The sequence below is a fragment of the Dasypus novemcinctus genome, chromosome 6 (genome assembly GCF_030445035.2).
Source record: "Dasypus novemcinctus isolate mDasNov1 chromosome 6, mDasNov1.1.hap2, whole genome shotgun sequence".
Taxonomy (NCBI): Eukaryota; Metazoa; Chordata; class Mammalia; order Cingulata; family Dasypodidae; genus Dasypus; species Dasypus novemcinctus.
In genome coordinates, this window is record NC_080678.1 from 23,995,621 (window position 1) to 24,021,277 (window position 25,657).

General features: G+C 34.1%; 1 protein-coding gene across 2 annotated transcripts in view; it reads left to right on the forward strand.

Annotated features, from left to right (window-relative positions):
* The window catches only part of CCDC186 (coiled-coil domain containing 186), a 45,173-nt gene that overhangs the window by 4,819 nt on the left and 14,697 nt on the right, over positions 1 to 25,657 (forward strand). Inside the window, exons 1-9 of one of the 2 annotated variants that reach the window (XM_012525685.3) lie at positions 684 to 3,637; positions 5,463 to 6,158; positions 8,904 to 9,030; positions 13,859 to 13,987; positions 18,563 to 18,775; positions 19,906 to 20,025; positions 24,701 to 24,805; positions 25,262 to 25,360; positions 25,542 to 25,628. In XM_012525685.3, the coding sequence (XP_012381139.3) occupies positions 3,474 to 3,637; positions 5,463 to 6,158; positions 8,904 to 9,030; positions 13,859 to 13,987; positions 18,563 to 18,775; positions 19,906 to 20,025; positions 24,701 to 24,805; positions 25,262 to 25,360; positions 25,542 to 25,628 (1,740 nt within the window). In that variant the 5' untranslated portion in view covers positions 684 to 3,473. Of the gene's footprint in view, positions 1 to 683; positions 3,638 to 5,462; positions 6,159 to 8,903; positions 9,031 to 13,858; positions 13,988 to 18,562; positions 18,776 to 19,905; positions 20,026 to 24,700; positions 24,806 to 25,261; positions 25,361 to 25,541; positions 25,629 to 25,657 lie in introns of those variants that run through there. The other variant, XM_058298353.2, reaches the window with a different exon arrangement.

Below are 25,657 nucleotides of genomic sequence, written 5' to 3' on the forward strand. Positions count from 1 at the left end.
TATAACTTCTGATGGAACTCAAGCAAGCCTTAAAATTAAAGTACTGTAACTTTAAAATAAATATTTAATGCTTGTTGATTGGCAGCAACACATGAAGAGCAAAAAATTTAATATAGAGACATATATATTGGTGCACTACAACAGAATGTTAGCTCCAGGAGGGATGTCTGTTTTATTCACTGCTATACTCCCACCACCTAGAACAGTGCCTGGACATAATAGTACCCAATACATATTTGGTGAATGAATTAATTACTCTCTGGTTTGAAGATGTATTTCTGACTTGGTACCCTTGTATAAGACTTGTTTTTTTGATAACCTATTATCAAACATCTGTCAGTTGGACTTATTTATATTTGCAGTTTTTTAATAAGCCTATGTTTTTGTTGTTTATAGTGCTAATTAGCAGAGAAAAAGTAAGTAGAGCTAAAAGCAAGGTGGTGCTTACATTTGTATGGCTTATTTAATGGAAATAATTAAAATTGTGAGTTTTTAAAAGTTAAGTCCTAATAGGCGTATTTATGTGTATATCCTTTTCATTAAGAAATAAAATCCAAGGTGAGAATGGTTGGCTTTATGGCAAATAAAAAATGTTCTTGACCAGTTGCCTACAGCTGATGAGCTCCAGTCAGAGCGAAACCAGTTCTCACTCCACAGAAACAATTTTGAAGTGTGAATTGGTCCTGTAGTACTGTGTCAGAATCAAACAACTTGGGGAAGAATAAAAAAGTGCTTGAATTAAGGGGAATTTTGTGACTGTGCTAAATTTTAAAAACAGTATTTTCCCCTAATGAGTAAGAGTTGCTAAAAAAGTCAAATAACCTATTTTTTAACCTCAAAAAGTCAACATATATTGTAATCTATAATTGTAATACTGTATATTTGATTGTAAATTTGATTTGTACAAGCAATTCTTAAAATAATCTTGTAAATAAATGACTAGTTTTAAATTCCTACCCTTTAGTCTTAATACCATCTAGGCTAGTCCATCCTCAGCAACTTTGTTGCCATCCTCACTCCTCCCTTCCCCACCAAAGAAAAACAGAGAGCACAGCAAACTGCCTACATGGCAATGTCAACTGTACTCAGATGCTTTCACACCGCCCCCCCCCCCTTTATCATGGCCATAATTCTTGTGCACTTATTTCATCTCTTGTCATGGGTTCATTACTTTTCCTTTTGCTTCCAGTATTCATTTGAGCATCAGAAAACTACATTTGCAAGCTAAGTGGTTATCAGATGCCAATTTTTGACCTTTTAAAAAGTCATGGTCATATTACTGAGAAATAGTTTAGGAGGCACTTGTCTTTTGAGAGTAAACTAAGTCTTAATTTATAGGAGAATAATATAAACAATTAGAGTCTAAGATTAGGTGATTGTAAAAACAGGGTTTTTTTTTTTTTTTACCTAAATGAATATCCAGCAGGAAGTGAGACAATTTTTTGTTGTTGTTCTGCACTATCCTGCACATTACATATCTTCTTACAATCTGATTCCCATTCACTAAATGCAGTTCATATCCCCAGATCATTGTATAAACCCAGTGTGTCCTACCCCCATTTAGAACCACTAAACAGCATTTGCAAAAATGAGTGTAAATGCAATAAAGAATATATTTTTAATATTTACTAATTATTACTATTTTACTTGAGATTGAAGAAGTTTGATTTAATTCTGAATAAGGCTTATTGCTAGTGTAGACATCATTCAAAAGGCTGGAAACTGCTGTCTAAAAATGTCACAAGGAAGATTATGACTATATGCTAGATGAGTATAAATGTATCATGTGTTTTAATTTACATGAGAAATTATTTTTATACTTGCAAATAGAGAAAATTTGGAGGAATATGTGGCATTAAACATTTGTTGATTGGCAGCAACTTGAAAGTGTCCATTGAATACTTAAGCTCTGGATAGACTGAAGGGAAGGACATTCTAGATGGGGTTGTTTGGGGGGCTCTTTAGACTGGTTGGACTGGTAAAATATAGTAAAACACTAGGATTTTAGAAATATGTTGAGAGAGAAGATTGGAAAAGTAGTATAGCTGGTTTACTGAGAAATCTAAACTAGGGTATAAACATGGAATAGTTTTATTTTTTCCTAAATGGGTCTCCACTCATACTATATAAAGCCCCTCTCACTTCCCTCTGTAGTGTACCTCCCTTAATAATGTCTTAGCCTGATATCATACCTTTTCTGCCATTTTTGGTTGTTACAGAAAACTCAGGGATTAAGAAAGGTCCCATTTATTTAAAAAACAAGGAACTTTAATCATAAATTCATTCTTCTTCCTGAGGAGAGGCTGAAACTATTATTCTCCAGCTATGTGGATTGGAGAAAAAGAGGTGTAATCTGGCTCTAAAACGTGCTCCCTTTCCTTACTCTAGTAGCCTCTTTGGAATTGAGGAAGATGGGCCAGCAGAAGCAGAGCTGTCATTGTATGAACTTCTAAAGAGGATGGAGGTGGCCCTGACCTCACTCTGGTTCATCTGGTTGCTGTGATGGTGGTCTTTGGGGAGGCTGTGTATGTGGATTTTTTCGGAGGTGTGTTTTAGTTCCCTGACCCCGTCTGCCACTAAGAATACACTTTATAGCAGCATCTGGCAGAGTTGATGAGTATATGCTTCAGCCCACCTCTGGATTGGGTGACCTATCCTTTGGCCTAGTAGTTCTCTGGATTGTGCAATGTCACCTGCCCTTCCATTTACCTCCTTGCTCTGCTCCTTCCCTTGGGGTTGCTGGATGAAAAACAGGAGGGAAGAATGGAGTGAGAAAGGGTTCTAGTGTCCCAGGTATGAAGTCCTCAGGGGTCTGGGATAGGTTGCAGGTAAGAGTCAATGACAGTGGAAGGGAGGATTTAAATGCAGGAGACATGAACTTGGTAAAAGACTATGAGGAAAGAGTTAGATAACTAAGAAAAATTATACCATTGATAACAATTGGAAAGAGCTGGGAGGACTCAAATATAGGGGCAGTAATGGTGATTTTGGAGCTAGCCATTTTGACTTTGAGAAGATGATGGAATATCTGGTAGAAATGCCTGTGTTCACTTGGAGATTTTATATTTAGATAGACACAGAGTAAAGAGGAGATAGATAAATCATCTATAATTCAAGAACACAGGACTGAATGATTATATGGGCATAAATTATGTGTTGTTCAAGTTCTTTAAGTAGATGAATTCTAAGAGGGAAAATAAAGATTTGAGGACTAAACAAGGGAAATATGAAAGCTGAGTGAGAGGAGAATAATTCCTATTATTTCCATAGTGCTTTTCCGTGGAGAAATCATGACACATACATTGGAGCCAGAAAATTGTCAGGTGATAAAATTTCTCACTTGCCCTGGTGGTAGAGTCACAGTGCCTTTGCAGTCTTATTCTGTTCTAACTTATTTCCCTTTTATTAACGTCCAAGTTACCATTACATGTTTTCGTACTCGATGAAAAGAAAACTTGTTTGAATAAAGTAATATGTTATCAATTTTTCCAGATGACTGTTCACAATCAAATAGCAACACCAGTAAATTCTTGGGAAACCCACCTGTGGTAGTTTACACTTTGTCAAGGCCCAGCTCCTCTGGAGTGAAGATTCTGAATCTGTTTAAAGTTGGTCTAACTTCCTGGATGACATGGAGGTAGATTTCCTTATGAGGTTCTGCTTTGTCCTTAACCTTTAGGATGCAAACTGCACCAGCAAAATCATTCAACTGTCTGCATGACAGCAAAGCAGCATTGATGGTTTTGGATTCTGGAACCAGATCATAGCCAACTAGTGTGTGTGTAACCCTTTATGCAATTTCCTTAGCATCATTATCTGCATCATTGAAGTATGCCACTCTGTGAGCATCATATTCCCCATCTGCCCTGGGAATAGAAGCGGACCAATTGGACAACAGTGGCAGGGCAGGATGCAGGAGGATTCAAGGGCCGCCTGGGTGGAAAGCAGCTCATAAGTGTGCATAGGCCCAGGCTGAGTAGAAGCTGGATCAGAGCTTGCTGGCTGCTTCTGGGCTATGATACCCGACTCCCACACCCATGCACAGCCTTGGATTCTCTTTTAAATGGATTCTTTATGTGCTATACATTTCATTTTGGTCAGTTCTTAGTTGCCTTATGTTGGTCCAGCATTAGCTAGTTATGATTTTTAAAATCACTTCCCTCAATAGTTTCTAGATTGAATTCTAAATTGGTAAGATTTAAAATTCAACAGCAACACAGTCACAAGTTATGTCTTAAATGAATTCCTTAGGGAAAGGTAATTAGGTGGCTAATGCTTCTGTTTGAGGATTACTTTGTCCTCAGTTTTGGAATACAGCACACTTAATAATTCTTGTAAGGCATTTTATGTGCTTACTGCATTTATTTGTATTGTCCAACCAAGCCTTTAATATTAGTGTGAACTTTGGCTTAGTTATAAGACATATTCAGCAAGGTAGTGATTTTTTCTTTGGTCGTTTAGAAATATGTTACTTAGATAGGCAGTTTAGAGTATTAAGGCTAATGTCTATATTAGTTGTTGTACCACAAGTCCATCTGAACTAGAAGGCCAGGGTATTTAGCAAACAAGTTGGTCTTCTTTCCTTTTGAACAATTATTCCTCCTGTTTTCTGCATTCCTAGAATAATGTTCCTCAGTTTCTAGTTGAGCCATATCACTTTTATGCTTACAATAAGTCATCAAGATTGCTGAAATTTGAGATATTTGTTCCAGGATAATTTTTAAATTTGACTAAAATGGCTAGAATAGTGATCCTCACATACAATATAAAAATACATTCTAACCTTGTGAAATTAATTTTTTTAATGTTGCATTTATGACCTAGACAGTGTATATGGGCTCCATTTGATTTGCACTATTGTTTATTCTTGATGAGAATGTTTGAAAATCCTATCAGGGGTCCTTTACACCCTGAATTCTTTACAGTTCAGCTCTGGATGTCTGAGATGTAGGTTGCTGTCTTGTGCTTAATTTTCCTTCTCAGTAAATTTTTATTGTAGTTAATGTACCTTGTTTATATTATCTTGGTATGTGATTTCTCTTCTAGTGCTTTCATTATTGGCTCATTTTCCCAGTATTTTCTTATAGATTCTTTAGGTAGTCATTTTCCCCCTTATTGAACTGAAGGAATTATAAACAATTCTTTAACTTTTCAGTTAGCAGGTTATTGGGGTTATTCAGTTGCCAAACTGCAACTGAAAGTAACTGACTGGTGATGCTATAAGATAGAAATAGAAAAAGGAAAGAATGGGAATTTGTAGCTCCCTATCGATTGTGGCACATTTGGGTGACTGTCTTATTCTTTTATCTTTCCCCTGAGCAAAAGCTCTTAAAGGAACTATTAGTGATGAAATTTGTGTTCTTAGTTATCAACATCGTAGTTATTCAACAACACGGAGGTATACAGATATATATGGAGTCTTGGTTAATTTTTTTTTATTTTTTATGTTTTGACTTTCTTAGATGTAAAACGAAGACCAGGAGCAGATTTGAAGAAGTGCAGAGTGAATTGGTACCAGTCAGCATGTCAGAGACAGAGCACATAGCCTCTCTTTCCTCTAATAAAAATATCGGAACAACTTCTGAATTAAAGGAAGACTCATGCAACTTGTTTTCTGGTGGTGAAAGCAGCAGCTTAGAAAATGAGTCCAGACTGTTGTCTTCAGACTTCGATAAGACTTTATGTCAGCCTATTGAAAACAATAATCAAATTGAAGCACAGGAAGATTATATTCTAAATAATGATGAAGGTGAGGATTCTTGTGCTAAAATAGACATATGCCCAGAAAATGCTGAACAAGTAGCTAATTTTCCTGCTGGAGATTTTGCAAACCAAGTTTCAAAAACAAATGAATCAGAACAGATGTTAACACAAATTTTGGCGGATTTAAGGTCATCTACATTTACAGAAGCAGCTAATCAAAAGACTTATTCAGAAAGTCCCTACGATACAGACTGCACCAAGAAACTTATTTCAAAAATAAAAAATGTTTCAGCATCGGAGGATTTGTTGGAAGAAATCGAATCTGAGCTCTTATCTACGGAATTTGCAGATGAACACCGAGTACCAAATGGAATGAATAAGGGTGAACATGCATTAGTTATATTTGAAAAATGTGTACAAGATAAGTATTTGCAGCAGGAACATACCATAAAAAAGTAAGTTTTTTATTGCTTTAGGGATTGGAAATTGAGTTCTTATCTACTGTTAATCCCACAATAGTGCCATGCATGTAGTCCTTGATCAATAAATATGTGTATATAACCTTTAAGAAAGGAAATAAAACATCTCGTCTTCACTAAAATACAGAGTGATTCTCCTTTAAAATATATTTTAAAAATTAGAGGGAAATAGAGAAATGTGTGTGTATATGTGTATAGAGAAAGGGAGGAAGGAAGTCCAGATACCAGAGGAGGATGACAGGAAAAAATGTACCATAATCCAAATATTGATGGATATGAAATTTTCTTTTAATGATCTCCTTCCTTTTAGCTTTTACTCTTCCAGATTATCCTGTTCATTCATTGTGGATCAGTCTGCTCAAAATCAGTTCACCTTTCATTGGCTTATCCAATGAACTGTAATCTCTTGGCATTGAGGCCCTTTTTAATATTGTCCCCAAACCAATGCCTCCTACTCTTCCTCCTTATATCCTTACAAAAAACTGTTAACATGCTTTTGAACTCGAACCCTCATTGCTTCTGCTATTGTTATTTTTTAGGGTAGCTCCCTCATTTTCTTTATTACCTGTACCTCTTCTTTCAGACCTTCTGCTTGAGCTTATCCCTGACACCTCCTCTCACTTTTCCTTAGGTCTATACTCTTACCACTTTCATACCTCTCTTGGAAATTATAAAACATTGTAAATTGAATAATAATAATAGCAAACACGTGTGCTGTTAATTTCGTGCTTGACATTTTACATGTTTTAATTCATGGAATCCTTACAACAACTTTATATGGTATGTACTATTATGTCCATTTTACAGTTGAGATACTTGGAGTACAGAGAGATTAAATAAGTGCTGAAGGTCATGCTAGAAAATGACAAAATCAAGACTAAGCCTAGTTTGGCTTCAGAGATTTTTAATGTGATTATTTGTATGACCTAAAGTCAAATTTATCATAAAATAATAGATATGTAATAGAAAATTCCTCTTTTTTGTGCCATCTTGTTGGAACGATGGCAGCATGGTAGAGTAGGAAAAGCATGCTTCTCTTCAGAAGCCTGGAGTTGGAATGCTTCCCTGCCACTTGCAAATTCTATTAGGTTAGCCAAACCACCCTCTCCAAGTCAGAGATTTTTCATCTGTATAATTGGGATGATACCTACCTAATGGGATTGTTTTGTGAATATTAAGGCTTTATACAAATATCAGATATTACATTAAATCTGTTTTAACGTTTTGTTCTATGCATATTTTTAATTCCAAAATACAGTGCTTCATGCTTAGATTGGCTCTAAAACAACTAATTTGTGAAAGATTTTCTCTGAAGAAAACTACTATACAGTTCTTTTGACTTGTAACTTCTTTTTTGACTTCTAAATTTCAGTGAACACATTATTTCCAAATGTCCATTTATATATCCATTTCCCTGTGTTCTAACATAACCATATTTTCCAAGTTTCCAATAAAAACTCTTAATTAAGAAAGATAGTTATGTATAAGATTTGCATTTGACATGTAAGAGTAACAATTTGGGTGCTTACTACTCCTTACTACTTCTTTCCTTAATTGTTTACTTATGCACTATGGCCAGGGATTTTTGTTTGAAGTAATTTTCTGTAACAAGTCAAGTATATGTCTTAATCATCTAAATAATCTAAATTAAACCAATATGCCATAAAAACCTTGAATAAATTTGCGTGCTGCATTTGCCTTTTTCCCAAATACTTTGCATGTCTTACTTATTTCATTCCTGTGTTCAACTATCCCAACTACAGAGAGGCCTCCCCTGACTACCTTATCTAAAATCACAGCTCAAAGTACTCTTTGTCCTCTTGCCCTCTGTTTTTCTTAATAGAACTTAATCACTACCTGACATTTTATTATATATCTATTTTATTTTGTATTTCTCTCTTAGAGAATAAGGTCCACGAGGGCAGGACTGTTTGCTATTGTATGCCCAACTTCCAGAACAGTGTAGGTACATAGTAGGTACCCAGTTAGCATTTGTTTAGCAAATGAGTGAATGATCTTCCAAGAACTAAGGTGGAAAGGCCTAGGCTTTGCAGTTAGACATTGGTCCAAATCTCAGTTCAGTCACTTATTAACTACGTGAACTGGAACAAGTTCTACGCTTCAGGGCTGATGTTTTTCTTTTACATTTGTAAAACACAAGTGGTAGTAATAATTTCATGAACTGATTTTAAATATTAAACTTAAAGCTAATTTAGCAAATATTGTGAAATAACTATTAGGCAATGGCTATCATTAACAAGCCTAGAATATAGCTGTTAACTTTCTTAGGTTATATATATTTCTGATTATAGTTCTGTGTACCTTGCAAGTCATTTTTAAGATTTTATTTATATTTTTCTAGAGGGTCCCAAAATGAAATTTTTTGCTTAAATTTTTGTTTACTATTATTTGTATATGTATCTAAGTATTAAAATCTTTAAAGCAAGATTTCTCAACCTCAGTACTATTATTGATAATTGGGGCCAGATAGTCCTTTGTTGTGAAGGTGCTGTCATGTGCACTGTAGGATGCTTAGCAGCATCACTGGCCTCTGTACACTAGATCAGTAGCACCCCCTGCTATGTTTATTATATTGATTTATAAACCATAGGTATCTATACCCTAATCTGCAAACAGGTGATATTCCATCTATCATTTATCATGTATCATTTTAGCTCCCTTTTTACTTGTGTTTGACCTATACTGCCCATTTTATCTTAGGTTAATTAAAGAAAATAAGAAGCATCAAGAGCTCATTTTAGACATTTGTTCAGAAAAAGACAATTTAAGAGAAGAATTAAAAAAAAGAACGGAAACAGAAAAGCAGCATATGAGCACAATTAAAAAGGTAAAAAGACAAAAAAAATCTTTCATGACAAAATTAATGCAGTCCTGAAAAGTTGTATATCTGTATTGAAGTTCTGTAAGTTAAATTGCATTTTAAAAAGCAGAGAATTGCTTGTTATGTAAAGTATTCTCTTTTCTAAATGGAAAAACATAGCCAGTTTTTTCTTTTATGTAAATACATATTTTTATATATGTATGACTGTATTATATGGTATCTGGGAAATAAAAGATGATTTGCTCTGACAGTCAACTAGGTTGTTTTGGCCAGTTAAGGGAAAAAGCAATAGATATGTAAAAATTTATATCTGGCATTAGGATTTTTAAAAAGTTTATTGTTTAATATAGTTCCATTCTTAGTATTTTTGTGAATTACACTGGAAAGTCTGGCTTTCATAATTTAATCTTTTTCTGGTTAGCTGGCTTCCCTAACCTGTCCTTTTCCTTCCCTTCCTCTTCCCACAAAACTCAGCTGCTGTTTCTCTTTCTAAGCTGATTTTTCTTCTGTGGGTAGGAGAAAAACATTCTAGCCTTAAGAATCTTTCCTTTTGTCTCATCTTTCACATAAAATAACAGCAAACAATTCGTAATAACATAAAAAATTGAATGACATTTCCTTTAATAATGTCTAGATACACTTAATACACCTTTATATAGTTGGAAGGTGACCGTATTTTTTAATTTTGTATTTTTATATCCTGGTTTTTATGTGCTTTGAGTCTGCCCCACATGAACCAAACTTAGAACTTTAAATCTGAGGGAGCCTTAATAATAGACTGAATCCAGATTTTAGTAGTCAGGACATGCTGGTGATGATCAGAAACTTCAGACTGAACAGATGGGAAGGAACCAGGGCTATTCCTTTCATGAGCTTATTGGTGGTTTTGCCTTTTTCAAAGAGAAACATGATTCACCTTTCTTTTGCTGGCATTTAGAGAACTTTATACTTCTAAATAGGAAGTTGATGTTACAGGATTTTCTCCCTTATTTTTATCAGTACATCTGTGCTGTGCAATATGGTAGCCACTAACTACGTGTAGCTATTGAGCACTTAGAATTTGGGTAGTACAAATTGAGAGGTGCTGTAAGTGTAAAATCCACACCTAAATTCAAAGACTTAATACAGGGAGGGGGTGGGAAGAAGAATGTAAAACAGCTCAATTTTTCATTTGCTTATGTGTTGAAATGGTAATATTTTGGATGTATTGGGTTTAATAAAATATGTGACCTCATTTGTTTCTTCTTAATTTTTTTAAATTGTGTCTGCTAGAAAATCTCTAAATTATGTGCAGGGCTTGTATTACATTTCTCTTGGACACTGCAGCTCTAGATAAATGTTATCATAAGAAAAATTAGTATACAGGTACAGTAAGCTTTAGGTTGGCTGGTTGGAAACAGTTTTATGGTGATATAATTCGCATACCATACCATTCACCAATTTAAATGGTTTGATGGCTTTTAGTATATTCACAGTTGTACAGCCATTACCACAATAAATTTTAGAGTATTTTTATCACCTCAAAAAAAACTTTGTACCCTTTATAAGTCACTCTGCATTTCCCTCCAACCTTCCCAGCCCTAGGCAACAATTAATCTACTTTCTGCCTTTTTATATTTGTCTGTTTTGGACATTTCATATAAATGGAGTGTGACCATATAATATGTGGTCTCTTGTGACTGGCTTCTTTCACTTAGTGTAATGGTTTCAAGGTTCACCCATGTTGTAGCATGTATCAGTACTCTAGTCCTTTTTATGGCTGAATAATATTCAAGTACATAAATATACAATCTTTTATTTATCCATTCATAAGTTGATGGACATTTGGGTTGTTTCCTCCTTTTGGCTATTGTAAATAATGTTACCATGAGCATTCACATACAAGTTTTTATGTGGACAAATGTTTTCACTTCTCTTAGATATATATTTAGAAGTGGAATTTTTAGGTCATATAGTAACTGTTCAGCTTTTTAAGGATTGTTTTCCAAAGTAAATGCACCATTTTATATTCCCACCAGCAATAATGCATGAGAGTTTCAATTTTCCACATTCTCACCAACACGCATTATTATCTGACTTCTTGACTATGCATCATAGTGGGGCGAAGCAATATCTGATAATGGTCTTAATTTGCCTTCCCTGATGACTAATGATGTTGACCATCTTTTCATATTGACTATTTTTATATCTTCTTTTGGAAAAATGTCTTTAGACCTATTGCCCATTTTTAATTGGGTTGTCTTTTGTTTGTAAGTGTTCTTTATATATTCTAGATACAGGTCCCTTTATAAGATAGGATTTACAAATATTTTCTCCTGTTCCATGGGTTATTGTCTCACTTTCTTGATAGTTTTCTTTGAGGCACAGAAGTTTTAAATTCTGATGATGTCCTATTTTTCTTTAGTTGCTTTTGTGCTTTGTCATCATATGTAAGAATTCAGTACCAAATCCAAGGTCACAAAGCTTTACCCTCTGTTTCCTTCATGAGTCTTACAGTTTTGGTTCAAAAATTATATCATTTTGAATTAATTTTTATTTATGGTGCAAGGTAAGGGTCCAGCTTTATTCTTTTGCATGTAGATAACCTATTGTCCCTGGACCATTTGTTGAAAAGACTGTTCTTTCCCCGTTGAGGGGTCTGGGCATCCTTGTCAAAAATCATTTTATCATAGATATTTGGGTTTATTTCTGGACTCTCAAATCTATTTCATTGATCTATATGTCTATTCTTATGATGGTATCAATTGTCTTCATTACTATTATTTATTAGTCCTCCAACTTGGTTCATTCCTTGCCATTAGGTTCTTAGTATCAGTTGGTCTATTTCTAGAAAGAAGTCAGCTGGGATTCTGATAGGCATTGCATTGCATCTGTAGATCAATTTGGGGAGAATTGGCATCCAAATAATATTAAGTCTTTCAATCCATGAGCATGGATTGAAAGTTTTTTAGCAAAAGTTTTTTAGTTTTCAGAGTAAAAGTCTTGCATTTATTTTGTTAAATTTATTCCTAAATATTTTTTATACTATTGGAAATGGAGTTGTTTCCTTCATTCTGTTTTCAGATTGTTCATTACAAGAGTATTGAAATACAATTGATTTTTGAATATTGATCTTGTGTCCTTAAACTTGCTAAACTCATTTACTCATTCTAAAGTTTCTTTAGTAGATTTCTTAGGATTTTCTATATACAAGATCATGTCATCTGCAAATAGAGAGTTTTACTTCTTTTTCTAGTCAGGATGACTTTATTTCCTTTTCTTGTCGAACTGCCCTGCTAGAACCTCCAACACAATGTCGAATAGAAGAGGTGAGAGTGGACATCTTTGTCTTATTCCTGATTTAGGGAGAAAGCATCCACTTACCATTGAGTGTGACATTAGTTTTGCATGTTTCATAGGAGCCCTTTATCAGGTTGAGAAAGTTCCCTTCTACTCTTAGTCTGTTGAGTATTTTTATGGTGGAAGGATATTAGATTTTGTAAAATGCTTTTTCAACATCTTTTGAGATGATCATGTGGTTTCTGTTTATTCTGTTGATATGATGTATTATATTAATTTTTCAGATGTTAAACCAATCTTGCATTTCTGGGATTAATCCCTCTTGGTGTATAAGTCTTTTTATGTCTTGCTGAATTGCTATAAATTGTTATAAATTTCCCTTTAAGCATTGCCTTACTGCCTCCCATAAGTTTGGCATGTTGTGTGTTCCTTTCCAATCATCTCAAGGTATTTTCTAACATCCCTTTTCATTTCTCCCATTTGTTGAGTATTAATTTCTGTGTATTTGTGAATTTCCCAGTTTTTTTCTGTTATTGATTTCTAATTTCATTCCATTGTGATTGGGAAACATTTTGTATTATTTCACCTCTTTTAAATTTATTTAGGTTTGTTTTATGGCCTAGCATAAGTTTATCCTAGAGAATGGTCGTTGTAGGCTTAATAAGAATGTGTATTCTGCTATTGCGGGGTGGAGTGTTTTTTATATGTCTGTTAGGTCTAGTTCCTTTATTATGTTCAGGTCTCCTATTTCCTTGTTGATCTGCTGCCTACTTGTTCTATCCCATTATTGAAAATGAAGTTTTGAAGTCTCCAGCTATTATTGAATTGTCTGTTTCTCCCTTCACTTTGTATATTTTGATGCTTTGTTGTTAGGCACATATGTTTATAATTTTTATATCTGATGGATTGACTCTTTTACTATTATGAAATGTCCCTCTTTATCTCTAGTAATGTTATTTTTTAGTCTACTTAGACTGATATTGGTAAAGCTCCACCTGTTTTCTTATGGTTGCTGCAACTACTACTTCCATCCTTTTACTTTCAGTTTTTTTTGATCTTTGAATATAATGTGTCTTTTTTTGGACAGTATATATTTAGATCTTTTATCCAGTGTGACAGTATCTGACTTTTGATTGGATTGTTTGATCCATTTAATGTTACTTTTGATATAGTTGAATTTATGTTTGCCATTTTACTTTTTGTTTTCTGTATGTTTCATGCCATTTTTGTTCCTCTTTTCCTCCTTTTTATTTTCTTTTGCATTAAGTGGATATTTTTTAAATTTCTTAAATTATTTTTTCACTATAATTTTTTGTTATTTCCTTAATGGTTGCTCTAGGCCTTACCATTTCATCTTATTATCAGAATCTGTTTCAGACTTATATATATCTTATTCCAGTGAGATGCAGAAACATTGCTGACATTTAGTTTTTAGTTCAGTGATTGAAGTCTACTTAATACATTCTTTGTTTTATTTAAATTGCTTTTATTCAAGTTATTGGTGATCTGTTTGGTATAGGTTTTAAATGCAATCTGATGATAATTTTCTTTCCAGTTAGAATCAAGAATAGAGGAACTCAATAAAGAAGTTAAAGCATCCAAAGATAAACTAGTAGCTCAAGATATTGCTGGTAAAAATGCAATTCAACAGTTACACAAAGAGATGGCCCATCGGATTGAACAGGTATTTTTCACATAGTTATTCTTAAGTTGATACTCTGGTGAGTTTTATTTATTAAAGTAAGTTAATCTTGTTAGAACATTTTGGACATTAGTGATATGTTGAAGATAGGTAATTTATTTATGTAAAAATATACCTTTTAAAAAAATGCTAAAGCAATGCTTTGTTCCTCTTTGTACTTTTTCCTCCCTTGCCCCTAACCCCTTTCCATCCCATTCCTTATTTCATGAGTAATTGATATTTTTGTTATGTAAGCAACAAATGCATAAACCAATCACACATGTTTATATGATTATATACTTCTCTGTTTAATTGGAAACTTACTGTACATCTTTTTTGTAGCCTGCTTTTTTCCCTACTTAATGTACCTTGATAGTTTTTTTGAGTTGTTATATATAAATCTCACAGGAGGTAATTTTAAGCAGTGCTTTTGTAATATTATTTGCCTGAGTCTTTAAGAATGGGGTCTTGTCATCTTTGTTTCTTTGTCCCCCAAACCAATTGTATGACTAACAATTGGTCCTCGTAGTGATTTAAATCAGAAGGGTTATTAATTCACCACTTTCACTGTGAGTGAGATAGATCCCATCCTTTCTATTCTGGAGGTACTACCATAGTAGGCTTCCTGGAATACCTTTAGGAAACAGTTTATCTTCCACCTTCATTTCTGTGATTCTTTATAATATGCTGATCCCTTATTTGGAAAGTTATATATTTTAAATCTATGCTATCAGTTCTCAAACCTTTTCTACTAATTGAAGGGAATTATAGAGGCTAAGACTTTAGAGGTAATCAGTTTTCGTGGACCCAAACATAAATAATCACCAGAATCCTAGAGAGCTGTCTTTTTAAAAAACTCTCTGAGGTTTATTTTATTTATAATAAAAACAAAATAGTAGTTGTGTATGATAAAAATTCAAACAGTAAAAAATTAATCTTCTGCCAAACATTTCCTCCCCTCTGGAGGCAACCACTTGATGCCGGTTTCCTGTGTATCCCTACAAAAATGTTTGCTACATAGACAAGCAATAACATAGCTCTTCCTCGCACCCCTTTTTTGTTTTACAAACAGTAACCTACTATAGTTATGTTATGTATCTCTTTCCTTCCTAATCACAAGAGTGATGATAATAATAGCTAATGTACTGAGTTTTGCTATGTACCAGGCCATGTTCAAAACACTTCACTTTTAAAAAGTATTAACTTTTTAAATCTTCAGAATGATCCTAAGAGGAAGGTACTAGTAAGTAGATTTTGGAAATTGTTCCATGTAATTATTAACAGATCTGTTTCATTCTTTTTCCCCCTAACTCTAATTTGCAAATTTCGAAGCTTATAAAAAAAAGGCGAAAGAATGGTAAAATGATCATCTGTTTTTGCTTTGCCCAGAATCACCAAGCCTGGATAGATGTATTTGAAAATAGATTTCCAACACTTGTGTGTACGTATGTATCCACATGTACTCACAAACCAATTTAATTTCATTTTCCAGACTGAGGTGTCTCCATTTCCCAGACCAGATAGGTAGAATGAATTTGAACCTCAAAGAACAGGAGGATAGAACTATGGTTATCAATTCTCAAGGACTTTATCAAACACCCTCATCCCCCCCCTCTCACACACACTTTTCTTTGATCTGAAGTTGAAACAGACAACTTACATGTTATGTTCCTTTTTTCAACATGAGAATTTTCCTTGTAGTGGTTACTTGCATTTTGTTTGTGGGTGCATGGTGGGATGGCTTGGGTATCTCAGTTCCAACTCTGTACCTTGCAGCAGGTTTTAAATCTTTTCTCTGACTCCTCTCCCCAAAGCCTGGTATTGGTAAATGTCCTCAGGGCAATAAAGGTTTGAGCCCTAGCATTCTGGGTTCTTCCTTCCTCTTAGATTTTTCTTTTTTTGCCCTGGGGATTTCCCATACCTTCTTTTTAAAAAACTTTGTTTTTAAATTTTGCTATTTTTTAAATTAGAGAAGTTGTAGGTTTATAGAAAAATTCCACACATAAAATACAGAGTTCCCATATTAACATCTTACATTATTGCAGTACATTTGTTATAATTCATGAAATAACAGTTTTATTCTTTGCCATCTTATGAGTTCAACTGTACATTAAAAGGATATTGTATTTCATCTAATAATTTTAGTGTTTTTCCATGGACAAGATTTTTCTGCCATATTGCCAGAAGCAGAACTACTTGCACTTTTATCTTAATTTTAGCTTGCTGTTGAATCCAATGATAACACATATTAAATGGGTCAAATCCAGAGATCTTTACTGGCTCCTCATCTTTTATCGACCGGGTAAATGGGCTGACTTCCTGTAGCAGCTTAACTAATAGTTACCATAATCTCTTTTAATACTTCCAACAACTCTATGAAGTAGGTGCTGCTTTCACGTGGGGTGGGACCAAGGACTGTGAACCTTTAACAAGCTTCTCAGGATATTTCTTTGTAATGGTTCTGTGGTTGACCCATTGAGTAAATGAGGCTGTTATCCAGTGTACCATACATGCTTTATTCAAAACTTCCTAATATTTTACTTCTTCTATTATAATTGTCTTTTTTTCTGATCTTTCTGCCTCCTGTCTGTCAACTTCAAGGAAGTTTCCATGGTGCCACCAATTATCTTTCTACAACACACATTTAATAAAATATTCTAATTTATAAATCCTTCTTTGACTTCCCATTGTTTAGAAGATAAAATCTCAACTTTTAAGCTTAACAAGAGAAGCTCTTCTTCTAACCTTTACCTCTCTGTTTTTTTGTAACCATTTCCCTACTCCAGCCAACACATACCAATTTAAGTCCTACAAAATGACTTGCCATCACTTAAATACACCATACTGCTTTATACTTTCAGGACTTTGCATGTGGTATTCACTTTACCTTGAATATCTTTCCTTGCTTAATGTCTTGTATTCTTTGAATTCCTACTTCTCCCTTAATACCAGGCTTACCTACTTCTCCCAGAAAAAGTTAAGTGTTTTTGTGTTTTCAAAGGACTTTGTATAGTCATCCATTAGAATTTATCATATTGTATTACAATATGTCATCTCACTCATCTGGAACAGAAGCCATGACTTCTCTGTGTTTCCAATAGCTAATACATTATCTGAACATTAAATTATCATGAAACTAAACATTTTATAAAGCTGACATTAAACCATTAGTTGACGTTTTCTAAGTACAGTTATTCAGTTACCTAGAAATCTAGCCGATTCCAGCACAATTTTCTCAATCTTTGTCCATAAGCACATTTTTAAATCCTTACGGATCCATGATATCCCCAATCCAGTTTTTCCCTTAATTTCTCTTAAAAATTAGAATGCTGTTTTAATGGGAAAAAAAATTGCATTTGAGTGATTTTAAAAAGTATTTATATGTATATGTACAGTGGGCATTCTGAGTTTTACTAGATATACTTGTCAGTAGTACCACAATTTTCTGGAGTTTTTTTGTCAGTCACTTTTCATCAGCACATAGGAGCTTTCCCTACATTCTTCTAATAGTTAACTTCCTCAATTCAGTTGCAGTATCAGTTGGCATTCATCACTAGAGGCTATTGAAAAATCCCTAAAGTTTGAGGTTCCATCTTCTGTAAAATACATATGTGCTCCATCACATTTTCAAACTGAGTTTACTTAAAAGAAAGGCTATCTGTAGACATGTTTGTTATGTGAAATTTCAGAATATGAAGCACCAGCTTATACTCATGGAGAATTTAAATGAATATATATATTTCACATTTAATCCAACAATGTATTTCTTATTAAGTGTGAAATACTTTAGAAAGCTTTTCATATGTAGAAAATCAAGTGTGATTACTAATTATCATATGGCTGCTTACTTTGGGGGAAGAGAGTAAGATTAAGATCTTAGAAATTGTCAGCCGTACAGTCAAGGTCCTGATGAAAAACAGATGGTACACTTAAACTGGATAATCTGAAGAGAACATAATAAAAGGACTTTTAGGAGGACATGGGAAAAGTTTGGGGGAACCAACAAGGGAAAACTCAGGTTTCTGGAGCTGCTGGGGAGCCCTTATCACCCTTTGGCCTAAAGAAACAAGCAGAGGGAGCAGGTAGTTCCACTCAGAGAGGACAGAGCAGTGGCCCAAACCTGTGGTGATTCTGGAGGAGTCAGGCCTCAAACTCTTCTTACCTTCCAGATCTTTTTCCTAGTGCCTCCCATTGGCTGAACTCAACTAGGTTCAAGGGCAAGGAGACTTGTTAATATGGTCCATAATATGCCCATCCTCCAGGGGCATAGGGTGGGATGGAAAAGGGTGGGAAAGCATGTCTTGTGGAGTACACAGAAGGTAGCAACCATGTTAGTCAAAGTAAAAGGAATAGGAAAGGTTAGTCGCAAATATTAATGATATTAACTTACTGTATCATTTTTCTATTGTTCTTGATATTTTCTTTCATTTTAAAATTGCATGGCACAAATCCTAGGAATGCTGTACAAAAGCAAAAAATGCATTGGTTGTATAATAGGAAAATATTTTGATTTATTTTTATGTTTCTGTTATTTGAGCATATGTTTTTTGTTAATGCTAGATAATATTTTTTTCAAAGGCCAACAAGAAATGTGAAGAGGCACGCCAAGAAAAAGAGTCAATGGTAATGAAGTATGTAAGAGGTGAGAAGGAGTCTTTAGATCTTCGAAAGGAAAAAGAGATACTTGAGAGAAAACTTAGAGATGCAAATAAGGAATTTGAGAAAAACACTAACAAAATTAAGCAGCTTTCTCAGGAGAAAGGAAGGTTGCACCAGCTGTGTGAAACAAAGGTATAATTTGTGCTTTTGTAACTTACTTGAAATTTGTTCCCATGATTCTTATTTAATCAAGTAATCATAATTTAAGATGGTTAGAACACCCTTAAACATAAACTTTTTAAAAATATATTTTAAATTTATTTTTAAAAGATACATAGATCACATAAAATGTTACATTAAAAAAATGTAGGGGATTCCCCCCATTCCCTGCATCCCCCTACTTTTCCTACATCAACAGCTTCTTTCATTAGTGTGGTACAGTCATTGCAATTAATGAACACATTTTGGAGCACTGCTATACAGCATGGATTATAGTTTGCATTGTAATTTACACATGTGAATATTTCAGTAATTCCAGTATCTCATTACCTGTCTGCAAAAAAGGTTTGCTGAGAAAGGACAGGTTACTGAAAAATGTTGTTTATTCGATAACTTAAAAAACAATTTTTTTAATTAATTTTCTTTTAGAAACTAATGTTGGAGAAATCAACTTGTGTCTCAAGGGAAGATTTTATTTTCATAAAACGTATTTGTAATAGTGTCAAATGTGAAGAGTTTTAGAATCATAGCATAATTTGACCAGAATCTTAATGAACCACTTATTCACCATAGAATAGAATACATTTATTTCTTACAGGAAAGCATGGTCTTCTAGGGACTGTCCAAGGAGATTGAATTACTGAGCTATTTAGAACCCTTACTGTTAACAAGGATCCTCATGGCATAATCATGTTTTCAATGTGTTATCATTTTTTGGGTGATGAACATTATTTTTTTTCCATTCGATTTTAGTTGAGGAATGTTGCCATTGTGCTCAAGAAGCATGGCAAACAAATTTAGTTCATATTTCACCTTAATGTCAGCCAGTGGGGAAGAATCATAAAGATATGCTTATGCTTGCAATACATCCAATCAGTTAAAATACAAATAATAATCATCTCTCTGTCTGTTATTTGGACTTAGTGATTCTACTGCCCTTTTATGATTGGGACTTAAAATCACTTTTATGGCCTGTGGGCCATAGTATGCCTGCCCCTGATAAATTATTATTGCATTAATTATTTTAAGGGGGGTTATAAAAGATACATAAATAATTGGTTGATTGTTTAACTGAAAAATATGACCTAGTGTTACTATTTTAGGAAGGTGAAACTGCTAGACTCATCAGAGAAATAGACAAGTTAAAGGAAGATATCAGCTCTCACATCATTAAAGTAAAATGGGCACAAAACAAATTAAAAGCTGAAATGGATTCACATAAGGTGAGTATTATAATGCAGCAGAATAATTAATTAGAAACAGTTTTAAGAGCATTGCAATAAAATTTAATGAGACATGAATCCAAAATGTAGTGAGTGATTTGTGGAGAATAACTTGGGCCTGAATACCTGAATAGTTGGTGATTGTTTAAAAAAAAAAAAAAAAAAAGCATTTCCTTGCATGTTTACATATTCAGTTGGATAGAAAGTTAAATTTTATCATTCATTGTTTATAGCCCTCAAAACTGTTTTTCAAGCCTTTTTTGAATGCTATATTTTACATTAAATATTGTCAGAAATTTGGGGTATAGAGGCAGAATCTGGGTTATTAAAATTGAGGGGGGCAGATGTGACTTAAGCAGTTAAGTTCCTGCTTCCCACATGGAATGTCCCAGATTTGGTTCCTGGTGCCTCCTGAAAAAACCAAAAACAACAAGCAAAACAAGTGAAAAACCAACTCAGGGGAGCTGATGTGGCTCAATTGTTGAGTGCCAGCTTCCCACATATGAGGTCTTAAGTTCAATCCCCAGCCCCTGGTACCTCAAAAAAAAATTAAATAAAAATAAAATGGAACACAAATTCTGACAATTTTTAAAAATATCAAATATGCTAAGATTCTTCTAATCAAGGTATTAAATTCTTGTTTATGAACATAATAAAGTTTCTTTTATAAAATGTTTCCTTATTTTGTATTATTATTAATTCCATTGGTATTTTAGCTAATGAATATCCTTTTATTAAAAAATAAATACAATAAAGTAAATAAAATGATATAATTAAATATAATTAAAATATGAAAAACTGATATTAGAGGTAATAAAAATCTGAAGATAATAGGATGTGAAGAAAAAGTACAACTCTGAAATATGACTTAAGAAGAACAACAGTGCTTTGAAAATACAATTTCTACATTTTCAAAAACAGCATTAGCGATAGTGTTTAAAACCATAGTCATGGATTATCTCATTAAATAATTCTGGGGTAGTAGAACTTTAATAACTTGTGGATATTCATATATAGTATCATAAGAGAAAACTGTGGGTACAGTTGCCTGTGTTGCAGTGATCAAAGATAGGTTAGAGAGAGAGGGTTCCCCTCAGGTCTTCAGCTTTCTACTCATTGGTGCATGTGTGTAATGAAGCTTCAGAGGCAGGGAAAGATCTACCAAAAAGGAGTAAGTGGAACAATTCTTAGACTGACCCTTGGCTAGGAGCTGTTTAGATTTTATTTTTCTCTTTACTTTGGGTTGATGAGGAATTAAAATTCCAAATCTATAAGACTATACCATGGCAGTAATTTTTAACTACCTGAGTTGCTTCAAGATCTGGATGTAATACTTGGTTTTAGGATCCTGAAACTGATTGGAATTGTAGCATTAAAGAGTTAAAGACTGTTAGAGATGTCCTGTGAGCAGCAAGTGTTCAGAGAATGAGTGATAACTCAGTTAATTAACCAGTTACTCTGTAAATAGGAAAAGGGAGAGGTTAAGGTTACATGGTATGGATTGCTAGAAAATGAAAGAAGCAAGCATATTGACCTGGTATGTGGAAATTAGAGATGGAGAAAGAATACTAAAAAGGAATAAATAGGTGGAACAATCCCTAAACTCAAAAGGACTGGGTTCCACCAGCCAAAGTGGAAAGACCTCCTGCCACATGGAGCATCAGGTAGTCTTTCAGAAGGGTGTTGCTTCGAAAGTGGAAACTAATTAGACTAAAGCCATTTCTGGACCCTTCTAACAAAGCTTTAAAAGCAATGTCAAATCAAGTTGTTTTCAAGAAACTTAACTTTTTCCAGAACAAAGCCTACAAATACTTAAATGAATATAAAACTATAGCACCCAAGAACATAAAATTCATGAAGCCTGGCATCTAATTAAAAATTACCAGGCATGAAAAGAAGCAGGAAAATAAAACCCATGGGAAAAATTGATCAGTAAAAACAGCCAGAAATTACCAGATGATAGAATTAGTAGACAAGGACGTTGAAACAGCAATTTTTAAAATATTCGGTATGTTCAAGAAAGTAGAGAAAAGCATGAGCATGATAAGGAGAGACATTAAAAACACCAGGTTTACTTCAAGAGATGAAAAATACATTGGTTGGAATTAATAAACACTGCATAAGACAAGGTTAGTGAACTTGAAATCTGCAATGAAAACTATATGCTAATGGCTCCCAGAAATATAACTCCTATGCTCATATATCAAGGTGGCTGCTTGAAAGCAGACATCTTGGATAACTTACAGGTATCTTAAACTTAACATGTCTAAAATTGAGCTGATAATATGCCCCTCCCTTCCATTGCTTTCCCATCTCAACAAATGACAGTCCACCCTTATAGTTGATGAGGTCGAAAACCTTGGGTTCATTTTTTATTTTTATCACTCCCCGAATCCAATCCCTCAGCAAATCTTCTTCATGTCTTTCAAGTCTTTACTCATATATCACATTCTCAATGAGACTTTCCCTGGCTATCCTGGCTAAATTTTTAGCACCCCTAGCCTAACTTTCTCATGTCCTTGTTTTATTTTTACTCCCTAGCACTCATAACTATCCAATACATTATATGTTTTATTTATTTAGTAAATAGTGATAAGTATCTCATCACTAGAAGGTAAACTTCATGATGATAGAGATTTTGTCTATTGTCTTCACTGCTTATTTCCCCAGAGGTAGAATAGTGTCTGGCACATTGAGTAGTACTCAGTGAATACTGGATAAATGAATGAATGAATCACAGGCAGTACCTTAACCTAAATACTTTTAATGTGGTTCTCATTTTTCCTTTCTTCAGTCATTCATTTACTTTGTATGTTTTTGGCATATAGGAATTCTCAGTTGCTGCTTTTTAAAAAATATTTTATTGTAGTAATGTATTTACAACTTACAATTTCCCATTCTATTGCTATTTTTTGAGTGAATGGAGTGAGTACCTACTATATGTCAGCCTCTGTTTTAGTTAATGATAATGTAGTAATAGAAGAAAACATATTCCAAGTTCCCCTCTCTCTTTCCTTGTAGAGCTAATGTTGTAGTATTTTTATAAAAACAATATTTGATAAAAGTCTCCAAATAATTGCTTGTTTTATAAAAATGATACTGAGTTTTAATACAACTCAAATTATTATCAAGGACCAGCAATTGAAAGTATATAGCTAAGTACTTAATTGCATGGTAGAGTAAATAATGCTAGAGCATAGCTCTTAATAAAGAGAACACATTATTGCTAGATTTATCGTCTGAAAAATGACATTTAAGAAGCAGCACGTAAAGGATAGATGTGATTTAGATGGTGTGAGGGATGAAGGGAGAGGCATTCTAAGTAGAGAAACAGCATGAAAAAAAGAACGAAGAGAAATGAATATTGGAGCCAAAGGTTTATATTAGGTATTCCTTCATTAATTCAACAGATATTAACTGAACAATTGATATGTGACAAGTTCTAAGCTTTTTATTAAACACACACACAACAGGCCCTGCTGTCCAAAAGCTATGTTTAATAGTGGGAAACATGCTACACCACAGTGTATTGATTGTTAAAATCTAGGGATGGGGAAGCAGTTGTGGCTCAATCAGATGAGCTCCGGTCTACCATATGGGAGCCCTCGGTTCATGTCCTGGGGCCTCCTTGGGAAGGCAGGCTCGTCCGCATGCTGCAGAGTGCTGGCTGACCCGCAAACTCCGTGGAGAGCTGACTCAGCAAAGGTGACGCAGCAAAAAGAAGGGAGACAAGCAAGAACATAGAAGAGCCAGCAGCGAATGAACACAGAGAGCAGACAGTAGGCAAGCCGCAAGCGGGGAGGGGAAAATAAATAAAATACACAGCAGAACGTACAGCGAAATGGACACAGAGCAGACAGCATGCAAAAAAAGTCACAAGGGGGGAATAAAAATTTTTTTTTTAATCTAGGGATGCCCTGGATTCTATCTGTTGGCAGCAGAATAGCATCATCTACCCCCCTTTGAAGGAATTAGTAGGGAATCTACTAGGAAGAAATGATACATAACTAACACTTGAAATCCAGATAATAGCCAAGACTGTGAGACTGAGTGGTTCTCTGAAGGAGAATTGCTGAAAAAGCTGCAAGGCAAGGGCTAATCTGATCCTGGAAAATCCGCACAAGAAGTAGGAAGTTGGTCAAGGAGACAGATGCCAACAACAGAAAAAATGGAAGAAGGCTGTTTTGTAATGGAAACAGAAAGGAAAGAGAGCTGGGTGGTCAGAATTGTCAACTGGAGCTGGTAAGTCAAGAATCAGAACTGAGAAAAAGTAATTAAATTTGTTGGGAGACTGGTCCTTGTAAAGGGTCAAAATTGCCATTGTACAAAAGTGGTTCAGAACAGAAATCGAATTGTAGCATGAATCTATTAAAAGATAGTTTTGAATAGATAACACAACCATAGGCCATTGTCTTTTATATGTGTGCAAAGAGGTATTTAACAGTTTGCTCTTCTTATCAGAGATGGTAAGTGACTTCTAGTAACTTGCCGAAAACTCAACAAAATAAACTTTATTTAAAGCTATCAGTTAACTGCCCAGACAATTTTAATTTTCTGTCAGAAACAAAATATTAGAATAGTTGGTAGCAGTGCTATGATAAGAACTCTCCCTACTCTGTGTTCTTTGTTCTGTTCTTCAGTTGTCCTGGCCAACTTTCTGTCTTTGTCAATGCAGGAAACCAGAGATAAACTCAAAGAAACAACAACTAAGTTAACCCAAGCAAAGGAAGAAGCAGATCAGATACGAAAAAACTGTCAGGATATGATAAAAACCTATCAGGTATGCTTAACTCTTTAAATAGATTAGTAACAAATTGTACTACATATTGATATTCTTGTTTCATTAAGTTTTTATGTCTGCAGTATTTTAAGTGTGGAATGGATTTTGAGGGGGGTTAAGTAAAATGCAGATTATTTGCTGTGTTAAATACCCGCAACTTAAATAGAGTTCTTATTAGAGAAGTTTCCAACTAAATTAAAACTATAAAATGTCAGAAGAATGAAGAGTACAAAGGAAGTGTATAACTTAAAAACAACAGAAACCACTGTATTATGTTGCTTAAGTTTGCTATTCTTGATGTAAAATTGACATTTAAATTTTTCACTGCAGTCATAATATTTAGATATACATCAAGCTCTGTATTTCACAACTAGAAAACTTAATCACAAAGTCTTCTCTTTTCAGAGTACTAAAACTTGAAAATTTTACATATTTTTTTCATTTTCTCTCCATTAGGAATCAGAAGAAATTAAATCAAATGAGCTTGATGCAAAACTTAGAGTCACAAAAGGAGAACTTGAAAAACAAATGCAAGAAAAATCTGATCAGCTAGAGGTGAGCAGTTTTGGTCTTCAATTACTCTTGAATTGGTAATAAATACAGAAAGAGAAAGCTGCTTTCTAGGCATGAGTAGTTATTGCTATCTACTTTTAGGCCTTTTGAAAGGAGCAAGCAATAGATTTTAGATGTTGTTTAGTACTGAATGATTTGTGGTTTCTTTTAAACTTTTTAAAAGATGCATCATGCCAAAATAAAGGAACTAGAAGACCTGAAGAGAACATTTAAGGAGGGCATGGATGAGCTACGAACCTTGAGAACAAAGGTAATTAAATCTTTAGTTATTACTCTGGA